At 44.2% G+C, this 25640-nt stretch overlaps 1 protein-coding gene across 3 annotated transcripts in view; it reads left to right on the top strand.

Moving 5' to 3' along the window:
* AFAP1 (actin filament associated protein 1) overlaps positions 1-25640 on the top strand; it is a 94053-nt gene that overhangs the window by 54881 nt on the left and 13532 nt on the right. For 2 of the 3 annotated variants that reach the window (XM_075260453.1, XM_075260438.1), the window contains exons 4-8: positions 3291-3399; positions 8962-9173; positions 9877-10056; positions 20800-20892; positions 21329-21407. In XM_075260453.1, the coding sequence (XP_075116554.1) occupies positions 3291-3399; positions 8962-9173; positions 9877-10056; positions 20800-20892; positions 21329-21407 (673 nt within the window). The remainder of the gene's footprint in view (positions 1-3290; positions 3400-8961; positions 9174-9876; positions 10057-20799; positions 20893-21328; positions 21408-25640) is intronic. The other variant, XM_075260445.1, reaches the window with a different exon arrangement.

Raw genomic sequence — 25640 nt, 5'->3', positions numbered from 1 at the left:
CCTCTGCAGTCCTCGTAAAATTCCTCTTCCATTTCATTACCCTCATCAAACTGAAGCAAATGCTCTCGAGTCCCTTTCAACATCTAGTTCTGTGAGGTCTCTGTAGGCAAATTATGCTGTCTTCATTAATAATGCAGCCAGAAGAAGAAAGTGTGATCCAGGCTTTCACACAAGCTTGCTGACAAGAAACCTCCATCAGCCAAACGGGCTATAGTTTTTGGATGAAAGGTGAAGAATGTAGGATGGCGGCTGCTGAGAACGTAGAAGGGATTTCACCTGACCTTTTGGTTCTTGGAGGGGGAATCCTGACGCAAATTATTTTTGGAATAACCTGAACCGTATGTGGTTCATCTTGTGGTGTGACTTTACACAATTGGTTTAAGGCTAAGCCAGCTGGGGCGTACGTGATTTTTCCAACACTTGCCTGACCTTTATTTTTATGTATTCCTCCATGTCATGTCCATGGCTACGGTTGAATTGGTAAGTTTATATAGTTATGGGGAAAAGGTAATAAAGGGTTATGAGTAAAATTTAATTTTTGCCATGAGGGATTCTACCAATAAAATCACATTTTTTTTCTCGTTGACACGTAGGAATAGCCTTAAGAAAGGCTATTCTCCTACGTTTAGATCTTCTCCGCCCCGCTGTTCGGTATAAATCCCGTTTTCCGTCGGTATGCAAATGAGTTCTCTCGCAGCACTGAGGGTGGGCCCCAGTGCTCAAACGGCACTGGGGGCGTCTCCAATGCTGTGAGAGAACTTTCCAGAGCTGCCTCCATCTTCTTTAGGAAAGGCCTCTTCACGCTTCGGTGGTCAAACTTCTAGGCCTTGGGTAGAGCTGACTGCTCATGCCCGCGGCCACAAGAAAAATGGCCGCTTGCACAGTAAGACCTGTGAGCTTGCACACTAGACTGGGAGCCATTTTTGATGATAGCTTCATGTGTACAGCATCCCGGGTTCTTAAAGTGAGGTCTATTACGAGCTCAAACTATGTAGTCCCCGATACAGATTTGCTAAGTAATAATCCTTTAAATTGGAAGGACGTGAGCTTAAATTAAGACAAAAGATAGATAAGTATAAAAAGATCCGCGAACATGCATATAGATTTGGGCCTTAAAATTCCTTTTCCAGGGTCTCCTCTGTTTGATAAAGCTAAAGTGCTCTGATTTCCCTGCCACTAACAGCTGGTAATAGGAGCGACCAGCAATGGGACATGTCTTGGAATTTGTGCCCAAATACTTCTTCAAAGCCGACAATCCCTTTACGTCAAGAGATTTTACATTCTTTAACTGCAAATACTACAGAACAGTAAATTCCAATGTAGATCTTTAGCCCGTTGATGTCCCACCTGCTGCCACTGCGTTGGCTCCATGCCTGTCTGCAAATCCTTCGGTTTTGGACAAATTTGTTACGGCCAACCAGCGGATCAGTTTATTTCCTTTCCATTGACTTGACTGTTTGTTCAAGGGATTGTCCAACTCGATCAAAATCATCACGTAGACTTTTTGTGACATTCTTTTTCTGGTTAGGTCACCGCTCGGTCAATGAGTGGTTGCAACTGTGACCAGAACAGAAAAGGAACATGTCAAGAACCCATTGGGGACCAGTAACCGCAACAATCAGTATGTTAATGGCATGTTTTTTGTTTTTTTTACACTATATATTTTGCAGCCTACTTGATGACTTTCTTTTGAGTTGAACAATCCCTTTATAATAAGCATACACTCTCTCCACTGGGAAAAAACACCAACCAATGTAATCTATTTCTCAACGAAACCATGGGGCCAGAGTAGTCTTGAATTTTTTTTTAGGGACTTAATTAATTACTTAATTGATTTCAATGGGAACCGTCTTTTTGGTCAGGATTTTGAGGCGGATACGGCCTCAAAACCCTGACCAAAAAACCCCCTGTGAACTTACCCTTATATTTGACAAGAAGCTGTATCACAAGGTGTCTTCTACTAGGCTTGCTCAATTTCCCTGCAGCACCCCCTCAGGGGAAGTGAAGCATTACACAATGTCCATCTAAATCATTGGGTTGTAACGGTATTGGAGGACAGGACAGGTCCTCCAGAGTGAGACACACTCTTTGTAACCACTTTCTATGAGGATCCTGAGCAGAACCCTCACCCCATTAAACCAGAATGCCCTAACAAGGTATATAAAGTTGATTCTCCTATTCCGGAGACCACCTTTAAATCATGCACCGATCTGAGTCTTATCACTACCGGGTGTTTATCTTACAATTCCCTTCCTTCATTATATTTTAGTAATAACACAGCCATGTTTGTTATATGGACTTTTCCATGACAGACCTCTAGGCAGTGAAACATTGCTAGTCAGCTTGAAAGAACAACTAGTACAATCGTAAATTGATTCCATCTGTGTTGACATTGGCGAAACAGCGCGGCTCGGCCCTGCCCTGTAGTAACCATCGGTGTAAAGGTATCTGACTCAGACATGAACCATTTGTGTTTCATTTCCTTCATTGCTAGAGTTCGGTATGACTTCCCTATAGAAGAAAACAAGGGGAGATTTACTTAAAATATTGACTTACAAATTCATTATAAAATGGCTTTCCCGGTCCAGGAGCGAGCGCTAGGTCTTAGTTTTCTTTGTAAGTATTTGTGTTATGTAAAGTGAAACCTTAAGAAGTAGGGGGCCTTTACTGTAAGAACGCGGCTAGGACCTGCATCGCTAATGGTTCCCTTTTCCATATGTTAATTCTGGAAAAATGGTGGAAAGCATCAAGTTAAATACTACACGGTGCTTGTATTGAGCATATGGCTAATGTTCTGGGGTAGGGCAGAAATATTTTATTGGTATTCGGTACTCAGTTGCAATACCAGATGTTGCCTATGAACAAGAGTGGCACTGTGACTGGTTAAACTACAAATGTTCTCATGATGGTTGGTCAGACTCTTAGGCTCCGTTCTCACGGAGTAACGCGCCGCTCATTTAGACACGTATACACATGTCAGAGCGAGGCGCTTCAAAACAGATCCCATTGATTTCAATGGGTGCCGGCTTACACACGTAACGCATTGAAATCAATGGGTTATAAAGACTCCCATTGATTTCAATATTTTACGCGCCTAAGCCGGCACCCATTGAAATTAATGGGATCTGTTTTGAAGTGCCGCGCTCTGACATGTGTATACGTGTCTAAATGAGCGGCGCGTTACTCTGTGGGAACGGAGCTTTATAGCTCAGTTACTTTCTAGGGTAGGAAAACTCATTTCAATGGCGTTCATTGAGTCCTTAATGTTTTATATCTTTCTTTTGCAACAGCCTCCAGACAATGGACCTCCGCCTTTGCCAACGTCATCACTTCCTGAAGGGTATTATGAAGAAGCTGTGCCTCTTAGCCCTGGTAAAGCCCCTGAATACATAACTTCCAGTGAGTTATTAATTTATGTTAGTACACAACCATAGGTATTTGTGTACCAATATGCTTTATAGCAGTGGTGGTCAACTGGTAGCCCATGGCTCCCCATCTGTATATCCTACTATATAGGCTTCCCCACTATTCAGACTTATGGCACTGCCAATCTGAGCCAACCATTGTAGACCTCTGCCCTTACAAAATGCCATAAATATTCTTTCTGTGATAGCCAAACTGCTTGATCTACTGCCTATCTCAGTAACCGGGATATGGTGTCCACAGTGTGTAGTGAACAGGACATATGGAAACACTAGGTTCACACTAGCGTTCAGGTTTCTGTCCTTCGGGGCCGTATAGGGATTGGGAGCCCCATATATAGGGATCACAATGTACATTTTTTTTTCTCCCCACACAAACACGGGGAGAACATACAAACTCCTTGCAGATGTTGTTCCTGGCGGGATACGAACCCAGGACTCCAGCGCTGCAAGGCTGCAGTGCTAACCACTGAGCCACCGTGTTGCTCCAGAGTCCACTGGTTTTATACTGAAAATGGCAGAGAGAAAATTCGTCCTTGTTGGGCTTTTCTCTCCGCCGATATTAGGTGGATTCTCCAACACTAGTGTGAATCCAGTCTGTGTGTTCACTTATCTATGTATCTCTCAATTCCATCTTGAATTCTGGCACCTCTTAACGGGGTTGTCCATCCCCAAATTGATTTTTTTTCTGGTTATTACCTATCCACTAGATAGATAATCCTGTAAGGGGGGAGCCCAGCGCAGTAGCCCCATACACTACAGAGTTGTAAATCTGAGGAAACCCAGCGCCATGCCGATTACTTGAATAGGGCCTACACACACTCCCCTTCTCCACCACTGCTGGAACTTCTGGGGTCCAGTTGCTTCTGTCACAGCTGATCTGTGCAGGGTCCGGTTATTGGACCCCCATAGATCACATACTGATGACCTATCCTCGGGAGTATGAAATATCAATATGGGGTTGCAGCACCCCTTTAAGTCACCATGCACCCTACCTGTACTTTCTTTTCCGAATATTATTCAAAGTCACAACTAGTATATAAACCCATTTTTTTCTATGGCCCCATGTACATGGCCATGTTTTTTACAGATCGACATGGTCATGCACATAAGACCCTAAATTGCATGATAGAGAGCCCCTTAAATAGTAGCTTGACCTCCACTGCTGTAAAGCATATTATATGAGATCCCAGTTTAGATCTGCATAAAATGTTGAGTCACTGTGCCAATGCTTTGTTGTAGGACACATTCACAAAACTTTTTTTTTTTTCGGCACAGATTTTGCAACCAAATCTGTGACAATTCGGACTGAGAAATCCAGTATGTGTATTGGCCGGGATTTCATGACCCAAACCTGGTCAGGAGATCAGGACTCCTAGTGATCTGTAATACTGGGTGTTCCGGCCTGCCCTCAGCTTCACTGTCTGGACTGTATATAGTACAAACGGTAAAGCCGCAAGCAGACAGGGACACCCAGCGTCGTAGATCACTATCATGCAACGATTCCTAAACTTGATATGATAAACTTGATGGTGATAAACCATTATTGGGCCCTTAGGACCAAATCACTAGGACACTCTAGATGGGTGAAGCGCAGTGATATATTTTACTTTTTTACTGACATAACATCTCTCCTGGCCTATTAAAAGATAGTAATGGAAATATGCCTCCATTACAATCAATATGGCTATGCAGCAGTTCTCTACAGTATGGGGGGAGGCTCCTGCTGCAGCCAATTGGCTTAGGCCTTATTCAAAAGACAGCAGTTTTATCTGCAATAGCATATATTTTAATGAACCCATACACACAGCCATAGTTTTTGCGGCTGTGTGTCAGTGCCACATTTTAGTCCGATACCTGTCTGCATTTGCAGCTCAGCGCATTCAATAGAATGGATGGATCAGTGAAAACCATGGATGACCCAGATACCAATCCTGGTGTAATCTGTGCCGTGCCATTTTCACTGACCCACAAACTGCACACGACCATACTTTTCATCCACAGTTGCGGATCCAAGTACACACACATGCATTTCTATGGACCCAAACAGGCGACCACATTTTTTGCAGCCGTGTGCCTGTGCCATATCCAAGGACCACAACTTACGAAGCACGTCCTAGCTATACAATTGTAGGGGGATCCATGATTGCAGAGAACATATGGACATGTTTTTAGTGGATCATTGTTTGCAGACACTACTATTTGCTATGGGCAGTAAAAAATTAGAGGAAGAGGTACATTTTTGGGGAAAATTTTTACTGGACATAGTATTTTTTATAGATTATTGCAGGACGTGCCGAATCACAGCCCTCTACCTCTGAGGCCATTTGGAGACAAGGGACGGCATACAGAACCTTATTTGTATAGATATAGTAAAATAAAGTTTCTAACTATCCTACCTCGTCTTGGTCTTCAGCAGTACAATAGAGCTGCCATTTTCTCTCTGCCCTCTAAGGCTTAGTTCACACGGGCGCGTATTTTGGTCCTGATTTTGACGCGGGAAGCAAAATGAATGGGCCTAGTCCAGAGGGTGCTGCCGCGAGGCGGACGCCACAGCTCAATGAGCCGTGGTATCCGCCTAAAGAAAGGGCAGCTTGCTTCTTTTTTCCGTGAGCGGCATGTTGATCGCTAGCGGTCTACAATAGACCACCCATAGTGAGGGGGGCGGATTATGACGTGGATTCCGCGCCATAATCCTCCCCCCGTCTGTGCCCTAAATCCACTAAAAATAATGAGATGACTCTGCTCATTCTTTCCCTGTCTGTACAGTTAAGCCATCAAGTGAGATACAGGAAACCTCAGTCTGTTGCTTTTGCTGTAGTGATAAACTGGGATATTTCTAGATAGATAGATAGATAGATAGATAGATAGATAGATAGATAGATGGTCATATAAAGTATTAAAAAGTACCAAAAATAAAATCTTTATAATAACCTGATTTTTATGATCCATTCCCTTTAACCATTGTAATCTGTATTGTAACTCACAAAGTGATATCCTCGGTTAGCGCTGGCAGCTATCGGCACCCTTTTGACCTCTGTTCTTGACAGTGTTAATGCAGTCCAGGCTTTGGAAAGGCTATTCCCTCCACACTGTGATTTTCTTTGGCGGCCTTCCTAAGATTCCCTCGGGGCCCTAAGAGGAGGATCATACACGCAGCTTGCTCTGCTACAGCAGGGACTGTCACGTCCGTGGCCAAAATCCCCCCCGCTGATATAAATGGAGGCCGTTCAGTGTTGTTGTTGACGCAGTTACAAAACCACGTATCCGCAAATGTAAGAAAAAATGTATAGGAAGGCGAAACGATTAGATTTTGTGGTTTGAGGTTCTGCACGAGCCAAGCGATTGGGTCATTCCTTGCAGAACACAAATCAGGAAATAGGATTGTTTCTGCTCTGCAGGGATAGAACATTCTTCACAGTTTGGTACCGGCGTGGATTTTATGTTTGATCTCTGGGGTTTGTTATAGGCTGGAGCTGGAGGGTTTCCATGTTGTGATATTGCTTGTTAGATCAACATGAAAATGATTTATTTACGCAAGAAGCCAAGACTATCATCAGCTGAAGACTTGGCGCACTGCATCGGCCTCATTTGACTGTTTTCTAACATTAAAAAGAAAAAAAAATTCAGTTCCCCTCTGAACATGAACACGCTTGGGGGTCTGTATGTGATCCAGCCATGGATAAATATTGTACAATATCTGGAGCCCCCAACGTGTATCTCCCAGTTTTCACACGTCCGAGCAATATTTCTACTAATAAAACATTTCTTGTTACCCGTAGGTTGAAATATTTGAAGTGTTTGCCAACTTTTAGTATCTTTAAAGGGTTCATAAACTTTTTATGAAAGGGGTTAATGGAGACAGTACTTGACCATATGTTCTATGAGAGCATATAAATGTCATGGAGGGGAGTCTTCCCATTTTTTTTTTATAGCTGTAGATGCTGTTGGAGGACTCAACGCGACAATAGATAACATGTTTAAATGGGGGTCATGTAATACCACACTACTCCTGCAGTGGCCACTGCAGGAAACTTGTACATCTAGCTGCGACGTTCTATGTTTGCAGTATTCCCTGATATTTTATATTTTTATAGGAAAAACATTCTTGCAACATATTGTATTATTAATAGTATATATTTAAAGGGGTGGTCCAACTCCTTTTTTTAATATTTACTAGGGCTGCTGAGGGAACCATGAACATAATAAAAACTTTGCTAACCTTACCCTGTGCAGCTCCGTATACTTTATACAGATCATTCGGCTCTAGGTGATCATTTCAGCCAACCACAGACCTCACTGGTGACCTCTTCACAAACTGCTTGTGACCGCTTTGATATGCTTTTTATGAACAGAAGACCACTGAGGACTGTGAATGGCTGCAGCAGCCACCTGGTCCAAACAGCCCAAGGACCCATGAACTGAAGACTGGAACTGATGTTTCTCAAAAATGGAGGTAAAATGGCCCTTTTTATGTTCATGGCCCTATTAAAGGGATTCTATCATTGAAATCACATTTTTTCTCCATCACACTTAGGAATAGCCTTAAGAAAGGCTATTCTGCTCCTACCTTTAGATGTCTTCTCTGCACTGCCGTTCAGTAGAAATCCTGATTTTCATCTGTATGCAAATTAGTTTAATCGCAGCACTGGGGGGCGGTGCCCAGCGCTCAAACAGCACTGGGGGTGTCCCCAGTGCTGTGAGAGAACAGCCTCTCTGCGCATCTTCTTCTGGAGCTGGGTTTCAATCTTCTAGGGCTCGGGCCTGAGGCAGAACTGACTGCGCATGCCTGGGCTGCAAGAAAATGGCTGCTTACACGGTAAGATGTGTAAGCGGCCATTTTCTTGTGGCCGCTTACACAGTAAGCTGGGTTAAGCGGCAATTTTATTGCATGTGCAGTCTGCTCTGCCCAAGGCCTAGAAGATTGAAACCCATCTTCAGAAGAAGACGCGCAGAGAGTCCGTTTCCTTAATAAGATGGAGGCGGCACTGGAGAGTTTTCTCAGTATTGGGGCCGCCACCAGTGCTGTTTGAGTGCTGGGGATCGCCCCCAGTGCTGCGAGAGAACTCATTTGCATACAGATGAAAACTGGGATTTCTACCGAACAGAGGCGCGGAGAAGACATCTTAAGTATATTTCTACGCGTGATGGAGAAAAAATGTGATTTTAATGATAGAATCCCTTTAAGCATTAAAACAAAAGTGTTGTACGACCCCTTTACTATAATCCAGGGATCAGCAACCTTCGGCAGTCCAGCTACTGTGGAACTACAACTACCAGCATCATCCATTCTCTTCTGTATAGCTCCAAGAAGAGCGAAGCATGTAAGTTTGCTAGGCCTTGAGTGATGAAAATTGCATACCCCTGAAATAGACTATATGGGAAATATAGCGTATACATATCTACATAGTGTATAGTGGAAAATGTGAAAACGTCCTTCATTACTCCTGTTCCATTCAGGTAGGGCAGTAAAGCAGAAACCCTTTGTGTTTAAAACAAATTTTTTACATCTAATTTCATTCTATGTTTTCTTCTTAAGATTATGACTCGGATGCGATGAGCAGTTCATACGAATCTTACGATGAAGAAGAGGAAGATGGAAAAGGACAGAAGAAGAGACTTCAGTGGCCGTCGGAGGAAGCCTCTATGGACCTTGTAAAGGATGCCAAGATCTGCGCATTCCTCCTACGGAAGAAAAGATTTGGGCAGTGGACTAAACTTTTATGTGTCATTAAGGAAAACAAATTAATGGTAAGAAACAAAGAAGATTGACGGCAGAAACCCCCCCAGTCTTATATCTTAGGACAGATGTGTATTTATCCCAGGCATGCTTATATAGTCACTTACCGTAGATTTCCCAACCATATCTGCTGTGGTTTTGTAGTCAAAGAATTAATTTACATAAATTTGTTGAGTAACCTTCTAAATTCATGACGTGGGCCTCATACACAGGACTGTGTGCAGTCAATGGGTCAGTAAGAGTGGCACGGATGATACACGGATTTGTATTATTGTGTCATTCGTGGTTTTCACTGACCCATACATTAAAGGGATTCTATCATTAAAATGCAATTTTTCTAACATGTAGGAATATCCTTAAGAAAGGCTATTCTTCTCCTACATTTAGATGTCTTCTCCGTGCTACCGTTTGGTATAAATCCCAGTTTTTCGTTGGTATTCAAATGAGTTCTCTCACAGTACTGGGGGCGTCCCCAATGGGTTCAAACTTCTAGGCCTAGGTCAGATGACACTTGATGTCATTCATGTGCATACCGTGATATATTAACGTCTGTGGGGGTTCCGGATCATTTCGTTCTGATAACACGGATCATATTGGGACCCACTCTATAATCCTAGACTTTGAATGGACTGGTATATCAGCACTATATATCAGGTGTATCCTCACATCGTGTTCTATTTCTGACTGATAAGTTCATCTCCTGTCTTTTATCAGTGCTACAAATCCTCCAAGGACCAGCAACCTCAGATGGAGTTACTCCTGAACGGCTGCTCCGTCTCCTATGTGCCCAAGGACGGTAAAAAGAAAAAGCACGAACTGAAGATCACCCATCAGGGAACAGACGCTCTGGTTCTCGCTGTCCAAAGTGAGGAACAGGCCGAGCAGTGGCTGAAGGTAACCAGATCTGTTGTACCATCTTCTCTTGCTGTTAATGTGGAAGATTTGGAATTTTATTCTATATATTTTATATGTTTTTATTAATGCAAGGGTATATTGACACTAAATTTTGCAGCCTCCCATTCATTTCAGTGGGCATCAGTAGCAGGTTTTGTTTCGCTCTAGCGACATGACCTATCTTTAGGCGATTGAAATCAATACCAGGCGGAAAAAATACGATGTGGTTTTTGGAAAAAATACGTCAAAAAACTGCTAGTGGTTTTTGAAGTTGATTTTTCAGGCTCATCCACAAAACAGCGTTCTGTAGGAAAAAAAATTGCATAAAAAAACGTGTCAAAAAAATCTCTTCCTAATTCCTGCAAGCATATTTTTTCAGCCTGCAAAAAACTCTGTGTGAACATACCCTAAAGGATTAGTCGCATCATAGACATAGAAATGGCAGGGGGTGCCATGTTGGTGTAGTGTTTGGTTTCTTCTATACTTTTTCCTTGCACAGTGATGCCCCAGCCACCATCTGTACAAGGCAGTGAAGATGGCCCTGTTTTCTTCACCAGAACTGTGGCCTCTTCATTCTCTGCATGGTGGGCATCCCAGCACTGAGACCCCCATTGATCAAAAGCTACCACAGTAGATCACTCAGGTCTCATAATATTTTTGGGTCCTTAAACCACTAGAGGTTGGACGTTCATGGTCCTACAGTATAATGATGTAGTGTCTTATAGGGTGGAACAGTAGTGTATCAGCTCTGTTTTGGTCCTTTGGTTGTGTCACATGACCCGCACCCTGGCTTTCCTAATAATACAGCATCTTCGGAGTGGACCTGACATCACTACCTCTATAAAAACAGTGCAAAGTTTTATTAATGTCTTGAAGGAGAACACAGGAACAGGGAAACCTCCAGAATAACAGAAATATCAGTCAATGTCTCATTAGCTTACATCATCAGAGACGCTCATAGGTAGGTTTCTTCATCTGGATATCTTGTAGCTTTCCAGCTTGGTTCATGCTTTATCATCTGGTTGATGGACTCTGGGCTGGTCACAACATCTTGTCCAGCAGCTCAGCCATAGATCCCCATGGATGACCACCACCCATCACCCACCACCACGACAACCACCCACAATGACCCAGACATGTGTCTGTCACTCATTTATGTTCATAAGAGAGAGTGTAGCCTTCCATCCTGTTGCTTTGTAAGGACAACTCTAAAGTGGTGTATGCTAACTGCACCCATGTACCAAAGAAGAGTGAAGAGTACCGTATAGAAGAGTGACGTCAGCGGAGTATTAACCCTATGTGTGCCATGAATATTGTAATATCATAATATTTAACACACCTGCACCCAGTCTCCGCTTTGTGGGTTTCCGTCTTCTGCCCGAGAAACTGGACAGGAGATGGAAACCAGGCAGTCGGTGTCCGCCCGTGAGCGTCTTCTGTTTTTTTTTTTTTAACCAGATACAAAGTCCTGCATGTCCGACTTTGCATCCAGTTAAAAAAAAAACAAAAAAACGGTTTTGCTGCGGAGAGGCAGAAGACGCTCAAGGGCGGACAGTTTGAAAACCCATTCAGATGAATAGGTTTGAAAATTGACTGCCTGTTTCTTTCGCCTGTCCAGTTTGTCGGGCAGAAGATGGAAATCTGCAGAGCAGAGACCCGGTGCAGGTGTGAACCCGCTCTAAGGCTGGGGCCTCACAGACCGGAAATGCCACGATTTGCCCGCAGCAGAGACGCTGCGGGAAAAATTACGACGTTGTACAGTGCAGACAAAGTGGATGGAATTCATGCGAATCCCATCCCCACTTTGCGGAAAAGATCGCAGCGTGGACACGCTGTGATTTGCAAAGCTGTTGCGGCTTTGCAAATCGCAGCATGTCAATTATATCTATGGAAACGCCGGCGGCTTTCCCGTAGATTTAATGTTAAGAGAGAAAGTCCGCAGAGGAAAACTCTGTGAACTTTCTCTTAAAAGCGCTGCGGAAAGATCCTCAATGCGCTCACGCAGCGGTTCTTCCCTCTGCGCTTTAGTGCTGCGGATATGGCCCGTGGGGCCTTAGCCTAAAATGGGTTTTGTGGTATAAATGTGAAACTCACTAGGGGCTGGGAGTGGCACAATTAGAAAAAAGAATCAATACTCATCTACCCCCTGTCCTCATTTTGAGTGATGCGTCCGCCGTTCACTCTGGTGCACAGCCTGCTTGGCTGGAAGTTCAGAGTCTCAGGTGACCGCCGCAGTCAGGTACTGGCTCTTGCAGACATATGTTTGGTATCGGCAGTGACCTGGGCAGTATCCAACATGTGACCGCTAAGACCAGTGATTGTATGCAGCGATGATCTGAGCCTCTGAACTTCCTTGCTAGATGCACTGCCTGTCCTGAGGACCAGGGGTTATTGAGCATCCCTTATTTGGGCCCATAGCAGTCGCCGTGACGTCTTCTTAAGCCGTGACGTCTTTGCTTATCATTTTTGGTAGACCTTCCCAAGGAATGTTGGAAATCTGAGTCGCCTACCATCTGCCTTCATAACCTTCAGCTGTTCTTAAATTTCCAATCCGCCATGCTATGTGATGATGGCGATAAGAGCACTACATCTGTCACTGAATTCCAGTTGTCCGCATGTGTCTAGAAAGATTAAGTTCCCCTATCCCCATCTTAGTAGAATTCCAGTTTTCCCTTTTTCATAGTTTTGGTAAATTTCCCCAGGAACATCTGACTGTTCTCTCCGTTCGGAGCCCCAGATCTGTTTCATGTAATATTTTCACGTACCATTTCCAACGACAACACATTAATGTGTGAAATCTCCATCTGAGCTCCATTTGGAAGACGTCGGACTCTTTCTGAAATGTGTTACTTAATAAACTGCAGCAAGTTCACCCAACACAAAGTATAACCTTTTGTAGCCGTCTTTGGTGCATAGTGGCGGCCAAGGGAAATCATAGTGCAGCGAGCAGCCGGATTTCTTCTCTGTTGGAGGAAAAGAGATTTTACTACTGCACGTTGTGAGAACTATCGGCCTTCTCCACAATGAGGTGTAAAATGCTACCTTCTGCCTGGAATGCTCACGTCCGAGATTGTAAAAGTCCTCTGTGATTTATTGTCTTACATCAGCCCATTCTCTTAGTCTTGACAGTATTTCACATGTTTGAGCAGCAGTTTATGCTTCAGAGCTGCGCTTCTTGCCGCCATGGAAATCAGGAAATTACAACCATTTGTTGGTGAAGGTAAGCCACATACGACTAGTGTATACAGACGTTCTCACCTGTTCAGGCCTCCATGTCGGTCACATTATGTAGATGACTCTCTTAGCCATAATCTCAATACCATTTTAATATAAGGAGGCTCTGAGTCTTTCGGGATGGAGGCCACTTTTTCAGACATTACTCTTGACTCTTCTGCTCCTCTATAATCCATAGGACTTAATAGCAACATCTAATGGGTTAGAGGATACCAAATATACCAACTTGGGGCCAAATTATCATAAGGTAAAGCTGATTTGATGCCAGTGCCCTACTGAGGAGGCAATGTCTTCATGGGTGAAGTTGCTCCTTAGTCCTCTTGTCGAACTCTAGCAGTGCACGTTTCACAGTACCTATTAATGGACCCCAGGGGAGCAAAAGAAAAGCCAACCTAGAAGGAAGTTTCAGCAATACAACTTATTCTACCACTGTCTTCTAAAGCTTTACAAGCCAATACATAGTTCAGGTCACACTACAGTATGTACGCACAGTGACTACGGGTAGTTTCTGCTCCACTGCTCGTACTATGTGTTGTCCATCACAAGGACAAGGTTAAGGGGATATCGTCACTCTTTAGGGAGAGACCACCATGTAGGTGTGTGGAGTCTTATTAAGCCATTTGTGCTCCACTGTGAGGGATCATGGGAAGAATATGCAAATCTGACTGCCATGATGTAAATAGGGTTGAGGGGATATCGTCACTCCATAGGGAGAGAACCACCATTTAGGTGTGTGGAGTCTTATTAAGCCATGAGCGCTCCACTGTGCAAAGGAACATGGGAAGAATATGCAAATCTGACTTCCATGATGTAATTAGGATGTCAGTGCCTCAAGAATGCACACCAATAGAGGGTGCATTATTGAGGCACTGGCTTCCTAATTACATCATGGAAGTCAGATTTGCATATTCTTCCCATGATGTAAATAGGAAGACAATGCCTCAGTCGTGCAGCCCACTAGGGGGCGCTCCCTTTAACATCATGCCTGACCTTCGGAGAGGCCTTTGCTGCAATGATATGGGATTTTACCAAGTCAGTCTCTCAGCCGAGGACAGCTGTTTTGATCTGATTGGATCTCTTCAGCTGTCCGCATACCAACTCCAGGATTAATCACTGAGGCGTCATTTTTTATTATTTATGTGTACTTCTGCTGGTACTATGTGTGCACTACCTCTTGCACTATACGTATTACTGGCACTATACATACTACCACTGTAACTGTATGTTGTACTGGGACTATGTACTGCCACTATGTGTAGAACTGCTGATACTATATTAGTATTGTTCGCATATAAGATCCCTATAACACAATGGCCACGCTCTCTATGGACACAAAGTACTGTATGCAGCATAAACCCAACCGACTCCATGTAAATGTCCAGGCTTTTTCGTGTTTTGCGCTCTTCTCGTACAGATTTCAGTCACTGTGAATTCCTCTAATTCACGTATACATCATTGCTACTACTTGTTTCTTAGAATATCTCATATATGGTTTCCGCTGTTTCTTCCCTGAGAACACGAGGAGCTTCTTCACATTCCTTATAAATCAGAGACACATGAGGCATTTTGCTTCCTCAGGGTATTTATGAATAGAAGTGTATTATTATGAATGAAATTGTAGTGTGCGCTACAGGGGCGCCACGTACGTGGATACCATGAATAATCTCTATTACCTATCCGGTCTCCTTAATATAGAAAATTACCAGCAGCTACAAGTCTTAGTCGTCCTTCTGTATTTTAAGTTATCTGTTTCTAGGAAAGCTGGATGATGAGCAACATGGTAGCTTTTATAGGGTTGATCACCCTACTTTCCTATATTCCTGCCTAGGCGTGCCATAGGAAATCTCCTGCTAAATTAGTAGGAACATTTAATTGTTGTAACTTGATTTAGTTTTGGATCTTCAGTAAGTATTCTTGCAGTAAACATTTTCCATAGACTTCTAAGTTGGAGCGCCCGCAATTCTAGTCTACTTGTGATCAATTAAAGGGGTATTCCTATCTTATAAAGTGATGGCCTAACTTTAGGATCAGCAGGGATCCAACATCTGGGACCCCCTATGATCTTTAGGGCTCGTTTACACGGGGCAAGAGGGGGCAGATTTTGGCGCTGAATCTTCCTCAAATCCGCCCCCTCACAATAGAAGTCTATGCAGACCTGTGTCAAAATCAGGATCAAAATACGCCATCCCGTGCCCCGTGTGAACGGGGACTTAGAATAAAGGGGCAACAGGGCTGGTTTAGCACTGCGGCTTCTTTACAGACTTGCTCTATATAGTGGTGCCCTGACCGTCTGCAAAAAAAATAACCTTGAAGTGGTCATTCGGCAAATAATTTTCTGCAGCGCACTCGCTACACCATATGAGCACACTTAGTTCACACAGAGTCAAATGGGCGGGCTTTTGACGCAGAATCCGCGTCAGAATGCAGCTCTGTAGGCGACTCTTCGGAGAGAAAAGTCCATGGGGTCTGTGAGTGTTTGTGGGTAACCACTGTTTTAGCAGACAGGCTCTCTGTCGCTCAGGTCCCCCAGCGGATCTGAACGACGGAGACCATTGTACAATTGTGAAGCTAGCCTTTACTCCTTATAAAGACGTTTGCGTACTGTAACACTTATCTATAAGGTAGGGCATATGTGTCTGATGACTGGGGGTCAGTCTGCTGGGACGAACTGTCCCCCATGTTAATGGTGTGATAATGTACATGGGTGACATGTCTGATTTGTCAGTCCCATAGACACTAATAGAGCGGTAATCACCCCTGCATAGTATTCACAAACAGGACTCAAGGACCCCATTTTTATGGTTATTCAGACGCACAGGGATCAGACTCTTTTCTCCTATCCGGTGAGGGTGGAGTACCCCTTTAATGACATGTAAGTAGCAGAATATTATACAGAGCAGATGAAGGAGCCATATTAAGTAACCAAGCGAAGGCCGCATCTGAGGTAAACTTTTGTCTAGACAGTAAAACCACATGAATGGCCTGAAGGCTGCTGGTAAGGAAATGGGCCGGTGGAATCTCTGTCATTGAAAGCCCTTCCTTAAGACACAGACACAATAACTATTAATTAAAATTAAGCTCTTTGACCAAGGAAAGGGTCACGACTTGAGCTGAAAACAGACGGTCTGAGGTAAAATCATTATAGGGCGTTAGTAGTGCGCAGAATTCTGCAAATGAGTGACATACGGTTTTGCCCCTGTCAACCAGTCACCGCGCAGCATTCATCCTGCAGAACATGAAACGAGGGCCGTGCAGTGATGGGTTGCTATGGGCAACAAAGATGTTTCCGCTTCCTCTACAGTAGGTAGGCCTCTACCTCGCAACGTGGTGGTGGTGGTGGTGGGCTATAGACACTTTTCCAGGGGGTTTCTATAGGGGCTGTGGAGGTTACTGGTTCACCCTGACCCTGGAGTATAAGCCGTACTTGTCAACATTCTCTTTGAAGACATGGCGTGCGAAGCCGGTGCCCAATTCCATGCCCAATATTTCGTGATTTGGATATACAATGTGCCAGTCCTGCTCCTTTTACATGATGTGACCAGCACATAAGGTGCCCACCTTGTGTATGTGTACGCCCCGCCAGGCCCGGGAGACTTACCCACTTTTCTGAGGCTCCAGGTCACCCCTTACTTGGACATTTTAGGAAAGTATGTCCTAAAACAAGTAGCGACAAGTAGCAAAGAAGTAATAAGACGTTATTCAGCACAGAATCTCTGGGTTTTTTTTTTTAGAGGTGAATATTATATAGCCTTTATGATGTATTGTCACCCAGCTTTCCCAGGACCAGATACAAAAGTTGAGCTATATTTCCTTGTGACTTTCTTTTTGTTTCAGGGACAAACGTTCTTTCAGCCTGAAGTTTGCAGCCCGTGTACGAGCTGTAGGCAGCAGTAGTTTTTGGACGGCATCCCTTTCACATGTAGGAGTACAGGACCGATTTTAGCAGACAAAAGCCTTTTAACACGAGTCTTTTCCTGCCGAGCCTTCGCGTATAGCCGGTCAGGGCAGAATGTGGCGAACGCAGCAGTTTTCAGCCAGATATCGGTTTTAACATAAACATGTGTTTAACATGAGTCCGCACCTATATGTGCATGAGGTGTGACAGGGGGACGACTTGATGGAGAGCATGAATTCTTGAACGCTACTTTGTGCACTTGCCAAAGCGCTTCCCAGTGTTTTGTCTGCAGCTTGCATTACACAAAGCTCTTGCCAAAATAACTTAATCAGAGCTCCGAGCCAAAAAAAGTCCACAATGAGTTCAAATGTCAAAGAGGAGGTAAAAGTAAAGTTCCAGGATGCTGAGTAACTGGATTCCTTTGTGTGAGGGACCGGCTGGCAGTGTACATGGCTTGTATAGGTCGGGTTTAGGTACGACTACAAGGCTCCTTTGTAGGTATAGGGTGTGTCCACTGCTTGATAGGTTGTCTCTTAGTGGGAACTCTTCAGTTTGTGTATTAGATTCATTATAGCGCCACCCCAAGGCAGAGGAAGTATTACACAGTATTCCATGCAATCAGTGGGCTTTACATATAATGCATGGACATGTTGGGTCCTCCAGAGCAAGAGATTATGTTTATATTTGCTGCAGTATGCAAAATCTTCATAGTGTCTTCATATACATCTGAGGTATTGAGTTAGTGGAGAAGGGTCATTGATTTGAGACCCTCTTGGGCAGTGTAGTGAGCAGATACAAATAGAGGCTTTTAATGTGGGGGCCCCCGAACATGTCCATCCATTACGATAACAGTCTAGGGACACCATGTAATGCATCATTTCTCCACTGGTAGCGCTGTAGTGGAATTAAACACTTCCAATTGAGGCAACTCTACTAGCCAGCTGGCAACCATATATTATACAGGTGGTGGGAAGTGCTGCAAAATATGTTGGCGCTATATAAATAAAATTAATACTTATTATGGGATGTATTGTAATGAGCAGGTTGCCTAGAAGTAATGGCTAAGGACTGGGGGTTCCCACTTGTCCTCAAGAGGGTTAACTAATGGAAAGGATTTGTCTAAGGCAAATTATTTTGTCCTTACACTTACTGCAGTGTAAAGCATGGTGGAAGAACAGAATATCAACTTGTGACTCTGGTGAGACAGTATTTTTGACCACCTCACATGCCCAACAGGCATGAAAAAGTAGCAAAGACATAAGACTGTCAATACTTTGGAAATCTCGATAAGGCTAGGTTCACATCTGTTCATGGGTGTCTGCATTCAGGTCCGCTGGGGGAACCGAACCCGCTGTCCCTGTAGACAATAATGGGGACCGGATTTCCACCATTTTTACACTGAAACTGGCGTAGAGAAAAGTCCTCCATGCATGATTTTCAGCAGTTATTGCAGCAGTCTCTCCAGTGACTACTCCAGTGCAACTGTGTACAGTTATTAAAGGGATTTGTCCATGATTGAAAAAACATGGCTGTTTTCTTTCCAAAACAGTACCTGTCCACAGGTCGTGTCCGATATTGCAGCTCAGCCCCATTCACATAAGTCGCAATTCCGGCTATGACCCATGTCCGGGAATGGCGCCGTTTAAGAAGCAGCACCATCTGTCTTATCCTAGACAACCCCTTTCAGTTTTCATGGAATTTGATGTATTGGTTTCAATAAGTAACACGAAAAAGACAACGACTAGTTGATATTCATTGACGGCAGCCCCGGTGATAATATCACCACCAGACCATTTGTTTTTCTTTGCAATCTTAAGCTTAAACCTGCGGAGGACCCGTGGAAACTTCTGCTTATTTTGGGCCACGGCCATGTCATGTCTTTTGATGTTGCTTCAAACGCGTAGTATAATATGTGACAAATATGTGGAATTCACACGTGCAGACTTGGTTACGATGCAAATCGATGCAGTAAAGGAGAGGTGTAATACAAGAGCTGCCTGAATGACAAGACTATGTAGGGACACATGTACAGTGTGTATAAGACCAGAGGTTAGTGCCTACATCGAATACAGCAAAGTATAAACACTGGGATATTGCAGCATATTGTCCAGAGAGACAGGAAGCTATCATAGGGTCCCCAGGGAATGGTGGAGGGGTTTAAAGGATTTTCTGTGACTTTGTAACTTGTGACCTGTCCGGAGGTTAGGTCATCTGTCAATGATCAGCGGAGTCCAACTCCCAGGACACTTGCAGATCAGCTGTTTGAAGTGGTCGCTTCCACTTCACAGGCCATGTGATGTCACATTTGTGAGACACATGGCCTATTCACGGTTCAGACCCATTCAAGTGAATAGTATGAGTTGTGATACCAAGCACAGCCACTATATATTGTACAACACTGTGCTCACCCAAACACTTCAGCCTCTTCAAACAGCCGATCGGTGGGGGTTCAGTGTGTCAAACCCCTGCCGATCTTCAACTAAGAACAGGTCATCAATGATTAAGCTAGGAAAATCCATTGGAACCCCCACCCATCTTGAGAACATAGGCTCCCCGTTCATCATGGACTTGAACAGTACAGATGTGTCCACCTTTGTCTTAGCTCAAATTTGGTTAAAGATTCCCAATTTCACATGGAATCAATTCAACACAATGTAGTGACAGGCTGCAATTCACAAGACAACCACTAGGTGGCCAAACATGGGATAGATATCTTGTAAAAGAGCATTGCAAACTCATGTTGTATTGAAAAGCTAGTCATCCCGTGACGTGCATATCTGGGCCTGAATAGTCAAAAGAAAAGGTAAGGAAGGAACTGTAAGGACAGTATGCATTTTGGACTGTGCTACAGCTAAGGTTAGCTAAGCTACGCCTAAGGTTCAACATGTTTTCCTCTAAAAGCAATGAAAACACTGGAAAAAACATCCTGCGATTTGTTCTTTACGTGGTGATGAGCGTGGCTGTATATTACAATGGTATTCAGGATCCATGTCGCAATATTCTGAAATCACGTCATCTGCCTTTGTTTTTGACACCCTAACAGTGGTCTTATTGGTGGCATAGCAGCACTGAACTGCTTCCTGACACATAGCAATAGTATTTTCCTAACGCACCACTAGGGGGAGCACACCTCTCAGAAATTTTTACCGCCGTCCTTTGGTTGAAGCAACTTAAAGAAGATTTTTCATATCCTCTGGCACTGACCGTATTATATACCTCTAGAAAGCTGACAGTCGCTGAATTTGGCTTTGATGTTACGCGCCTGGGTGCCAGAGCTATTGGTGCCATTCGTATCCCTCCATTGTCATTGCTGGGCGGTAAGGAACACCCCCACCCTGACAGTACAAGGCTATGGAAGAGTGTTATCAGGGGGCGGCGAGGAAAGGGGGGTGTTCTTCACTAATCAATGATGACTGTAGGCTGTAAGGCCGCCTTTCTGACAGTGGAGAGATATTGGTGCCAAAACTGACAGCACCAATATCTCTGGCAACAGGGCGCATACCAGCAAAGCTGCTGAATTGGAAGATTTTTTTTGAGCTTTATGAGCAGATTTAACAATAAGTGTATGAGATGTAACCCAATATGTTACTTTCCTTATATCCTCTGTGCTGCAGGTGATTAAAGAAGTATGTAGTAGTTTCGGTGGTGCTGTGGACTCGGATGGAGCCTCTTCAAGTTCTCCTGTGCCAAAGACTGAAATAGAAAAGGTATAATCCTTGTGTGCGATGTTCACTTATCTTTTACGAGGTATTAATATTACATATTTATCAGGATATTGACTCTGAACATCATTTGTATTTTAATAATCCAAAAAACCCCACAAAATTCTAATTTCTGATTTCCATTTTTCTGATACAGAGTTCCAAATTCTCCACATAGCCTCACCACTAGGTGGCGCTTAGGAGCAGGGTACAAATTAGCTATTTGACGTGGAATTTGGGAAAGTGGTAAAATTCTGTTTCTGAATTCCTGAAGGATAATTTTTTGGCTTTTACAAATTCTGCAATCTGAATCTAGCCTTAAGCTCCCTCTAGTGGTGACGACCGGCAGCCCGGATTTTATCATTTATTTCTCCTTTTCCATATTAGAAAACCTGAGCAGTGGCGGCCATTATATTTACATGTTGCTCTTTATTTTGATCAGAAATCCTCGGAGAGACCAAGCTCAGACGGAGAATGTAATGTGGAGAATGGCACTGCAATAGTCAATGGCAAGGAGCCTGGTATGTACATGTTGTCGTCACCCCATAGGGTTAAAGGGTGGACTAATGCTGCAGAAAACTGGGACATTGCTACTAGAGATGAGCGAGTAGTGAAATATTCTAGATTCGATATTCGTTTCGAGTAGAGCCTCAATATTTGACTACTTGATCGAATATCGAATCTCATTACAGTCTATGGGAAAAAATGCTTGTTTCAGGGGAAACCACTATTCGACTAAAGGAGAGTCACCAAGTCCACGAATAGCAGGAGGAGAGTGTTTAGGAGGAGCGAAGTGCGGTCAAAGTACACGGACCACAGTATAGTCTATGGAGTCCGTGCGCTTTAACTGCACAGTGCTTGCAGTTGTGCTGATATTCCGTTCGGGGGGGGGGGTCCTCCCGCGGACTCCTCCCGGACGGGAGGCAAGTGCTAATGTGAACTTAATCGTCCTGCAGAACCAGCATTGATTGGCTGAATGCTATGCAGTGTACAGCATTCGGCCAATCAACGCTGGTTTTGCCGGAGGCGGAATCTAAGATTGGACCACAGCAGTCTCCATTGTGGTCTGATCTTAGACTCTGCCTCATCACAGACGAGTCTCCGGCAGAACCAGCGTTGATTGGCCGAATGCTGTACAATGTCAATATCAACGCTGGTCAATGCATTCCTATGAGATAACCGCAAGCTGCCAGCTCTCCTGATTAGCAAGGACAAGCCTGCTGCAGAACCAGCGTTGATTGGCCGAATGCTATACAGTGTATAGCGTTCGGCCAATCAATGCTGGTTCTGAATCGAACCTTTACTTTTCGAGTAGTATTCAAACGAGTACGAATATCTTGAATACCGTAGTATTCTATTGAATACCTACTCGATCGAATACTACTCGCTCATCTCTAATTGCTACATTTACCCCCTTTCTGTGCTCCCTGACTTTTGCACACATTTAGGGCAAGCAAGTTACAGATCTGGACCAGTTCCAGCTTACTATTAGTCACATCCTAAAAGGTTTCCTGGAATGGATGCAAAATTGTATGGCCATTGGTTAGACTGAAGTGAATAGATGACTGGCAACCTGCCAAACTAGCCAGGGCATAGAAACTTCTGTAGGAGTCGTAATATGTTTTCCTGGCTCATTTATTCTCGCTGTCATTATGGAAAACTTCTGCCAGCCCGTCCATAACCTGAAATGACTGATAGCGAGGAACTCTAGATACTTTTAGGTTTAACCCCCTAACGGTTACATTAAAATTGCAAACTTACTTTTTTTTTTATTGCAGACTTGGGATTTAGGGCTCAAGTAAATATTACTGACGCATAACTGGGGTACCTTATGTGCATTTTAACCCTTTAGTGATCTAGCACGTTTTAGCATTAATTAACTAAAGCAAATAAGGGGTTAAATGGCAAGATCGTGGCTCTGGAGTTAGAGCCACTTTTCCAGGGCTCTATAAATTAATAGGTATATCCCTATAAGATGTAGGATAGGGTGTAAATATCAGATTGATGAGTCCTGACTTCCAACCATCCTGCCAGTCAGTCTTCATTGTTTACCAGGCACAGCGCCACACTTTGAATAGTGGTTCTATCTGGTATTGCAGCTCAGTCCCATTCAGCGAGTAAAGCCCCACCATACTGATATTGATGGTGTATGGTACGGATAGGACATTAGTACTACAGGCACATATTTGTCATTTTTCTATCCATGTAGCAGAACCTTCTCCAGTTTTCGGCCTCCCTTATATAATGCAGTTTGCTGTTTCCTTCACCTTCTGTGTCTGTAAGACTGAATGACTTCCTCTCCTCTCCTCTGGGTAGACCACCCGGCTTCCTTACAGCTGTATACTTTCTTCTAGTGTTATTCTTTATGGAGAATCCGCTTCCTCCTGGTAGCTCATGAATAACCCTATGGTTCCTGTATGTCTGGCCTCTGCCCCCCAGGCTTCATAAACACTGGTCTGACTCCATTGAGCTGACACATAAATATCGTGGTTTGTAGATAGATGTTATCGCTGGTTGTTCTTGAGTAGATCATTGCTAGCACAGGAGGCCGTTTTACACCATTGCTCCAGTCTGAGGCCTGTTCTTGTGATCGGCTCATTGCGGATCCTCCTTTACTCGAAATCGCTCTCACAGTGGCGTGTAGAGGTGAAACGTGTATGGGCCTCTGGGTTGCGGCATCAGACGACGCACATCTGCCATCACAGGAGACGCACTGTCTGTCAAGCTTTCACTCCCGTGCCAGTTTGCCAAACCAGCTGACATCTTAGATGTAGGTGTCCTTCTGCCTGTTGTAAGCAGGTCGTACAACTCTCTCAGCACCTGACTACATTGAATGTCACCTTGTCCATGTGGTCCTGCTGCAACGAGAGTATCCCAAAATTTGTCCCATGGGTGCAATGTAGTTCCACCTATGAGGAAGCACTGCACAATCCCAGTGGAAGTTCTTCTGTATCAGAGGGTCAGCAGAGTCGCATATGCTACGCTTTTACTCCTAGAGAACGCACAGCTTCTGTTTGGGTTTTCAGGGCATAGAGATAGAGATAAGAATCAGACGGTGAACTCTGATCTGTTCCAGCAGGTTAAGCCTCATTGAATTTGTCATTTCTCTTAAGCCATTCGGTTGCTTTTACAGCGGGATGGATCTCATGGGGGGGAGGGGGTTGGGGCAGGGGGACTATTGATTTCCTTCCGTAATTTATCCTGTCGCTGTCAGGCCGCCAAACACCCAGCCATATTTTGTCAGACGCAGAAGTATGACCTTGGGAACAGACCGCAGAATGTGTACAGACTCTTCTGCATCTGCCGCCACTGCTGCGAGCCGTCATTCTCCAGGACGCCGCATTCGTGTCTATTTATGACTGTTCTGGTACATTAATGGGAGGGCCACAAATTAAAGACACAGCTCACCGGACCCCTCAGTGACAGGCGGATAATATGTGAGCTTTAGGGCGCACTTACACTACATTTATTAAGGGTGCAAAGTAATAGCCTGCATGAGTTTATAGAGCACTTGACAATATGGAGCCAGCAGGGATACCATTACTTCAGCCCTGTATCTATCAGGGTATAGCCATTCACTTACTGCCATTCCAGTTGAGGGTATACTGTATTTTTCTGACTGTAAGGGTAAATTCACACAGAGACGGCCTCCGGTCCAAAAAACGGGTAACTGCGACTGAATGGCAGTGCACTGCATCGGCATCCAACCGCGCACTCTGCTCCGGATTAGGCCCAATGAATGGGCCTAGTCGGGAAGAGGGAGTGTCTTCAGGCTGAATCGCGAGGCGAAACAGCCAAACAATGAGCATCTCGCTTCTTTTTCCGGGAGCCGGAACAAACCAGCTCCTGGAGAAAAGACCTGAACTGCTCCCATGATTTCAATGGGAGCCTCTTTTTGGTCAGGATTTTGAGGAGGATACGGCCTCAAAATCCTGACCAAAAAACCCCATGTGAACTTAGCCTAAGACTCTCTTTTTTTCCAAGCAAAATCTTGCTAGAAAGTGCCTGTATCTTATAGTCTGCAGTCAGGAGGATCAGAAGGGCCAGACCCCCCCTTCACTGCTTTGGTAATGATCACGAAAAACGCCGACAAAGTGCATCACCCGATCACTAAGAGAGATGTATGTCTGCACCTCTCTTCCTCCCTGTGCGACATTGGTCTGTCAGATCAGGGCAGGCGTGGAGAAGGAGCTGTAAGATCGGTTTTCTGCCGGGAGAGGACCTTGAGAGACTCCTCATGCTGCAGGTCCTCAAAATCCTCCAAAATAGATGAAAGGTCCTCGTCTTAGACCTCATACGTCCCATTCACATGGCAGAATCGGGCACTGGTTTTGAGGGCGACAGAGAGGAATCTTAGTCAAATGTCTGCTTCAAATTCCTCTTTATTTTCCTGCTCTCTGAACGTAACCTTCATGGTTAACCATCATAAGCAAGTGACTAGCGACCTGCATGGGAGTAGTCCGGGCTCTGTTTATATGTCGGCAGTGTATACAGCAAGGCTGTTGTATATATGTCGTATGTAGCAGAGCTGTTTGTGTATAGGTGCAGCTGTGCTGTGTGTATATATGTAGTGTGTAGCAGAGCTGTGTGTGTATATATGTAGTGTGTAGCAGTGCTGTGTGTGTATATATGTAGTGTGTAGTAGTGCTGTGTGTGTATATATGTAGTGTGTAGTAGTGCTGTGTGTATATATGTAGTGTGTAGCAGTGCTGTGTGTGTATATATGTAGTGTGTAGCAGAGCTGTGTGTGTATA

This window comes from Leptodactylus fuscus, chromosome 1 (genome assembly GCF_031893055.1).
Source record: "Leptodactylus fuscus isolate aLepFus1 chromosome 1, aLepFus1.hap2, whole genome shotgun sequence".
In the NCBI taxonomy this organism is placed as follows: domain Eukaryota; kingdom Metazoa; phylum Chordata; class Amphibia; order Anura; family Leptodactylidae; genus Leptodactylus; species Leptodactylus fuscus.
Note: the sequence above shows the minus strand (reverse complement) of the source record. Positions and strands in the feature narration are given on the sequence as shown.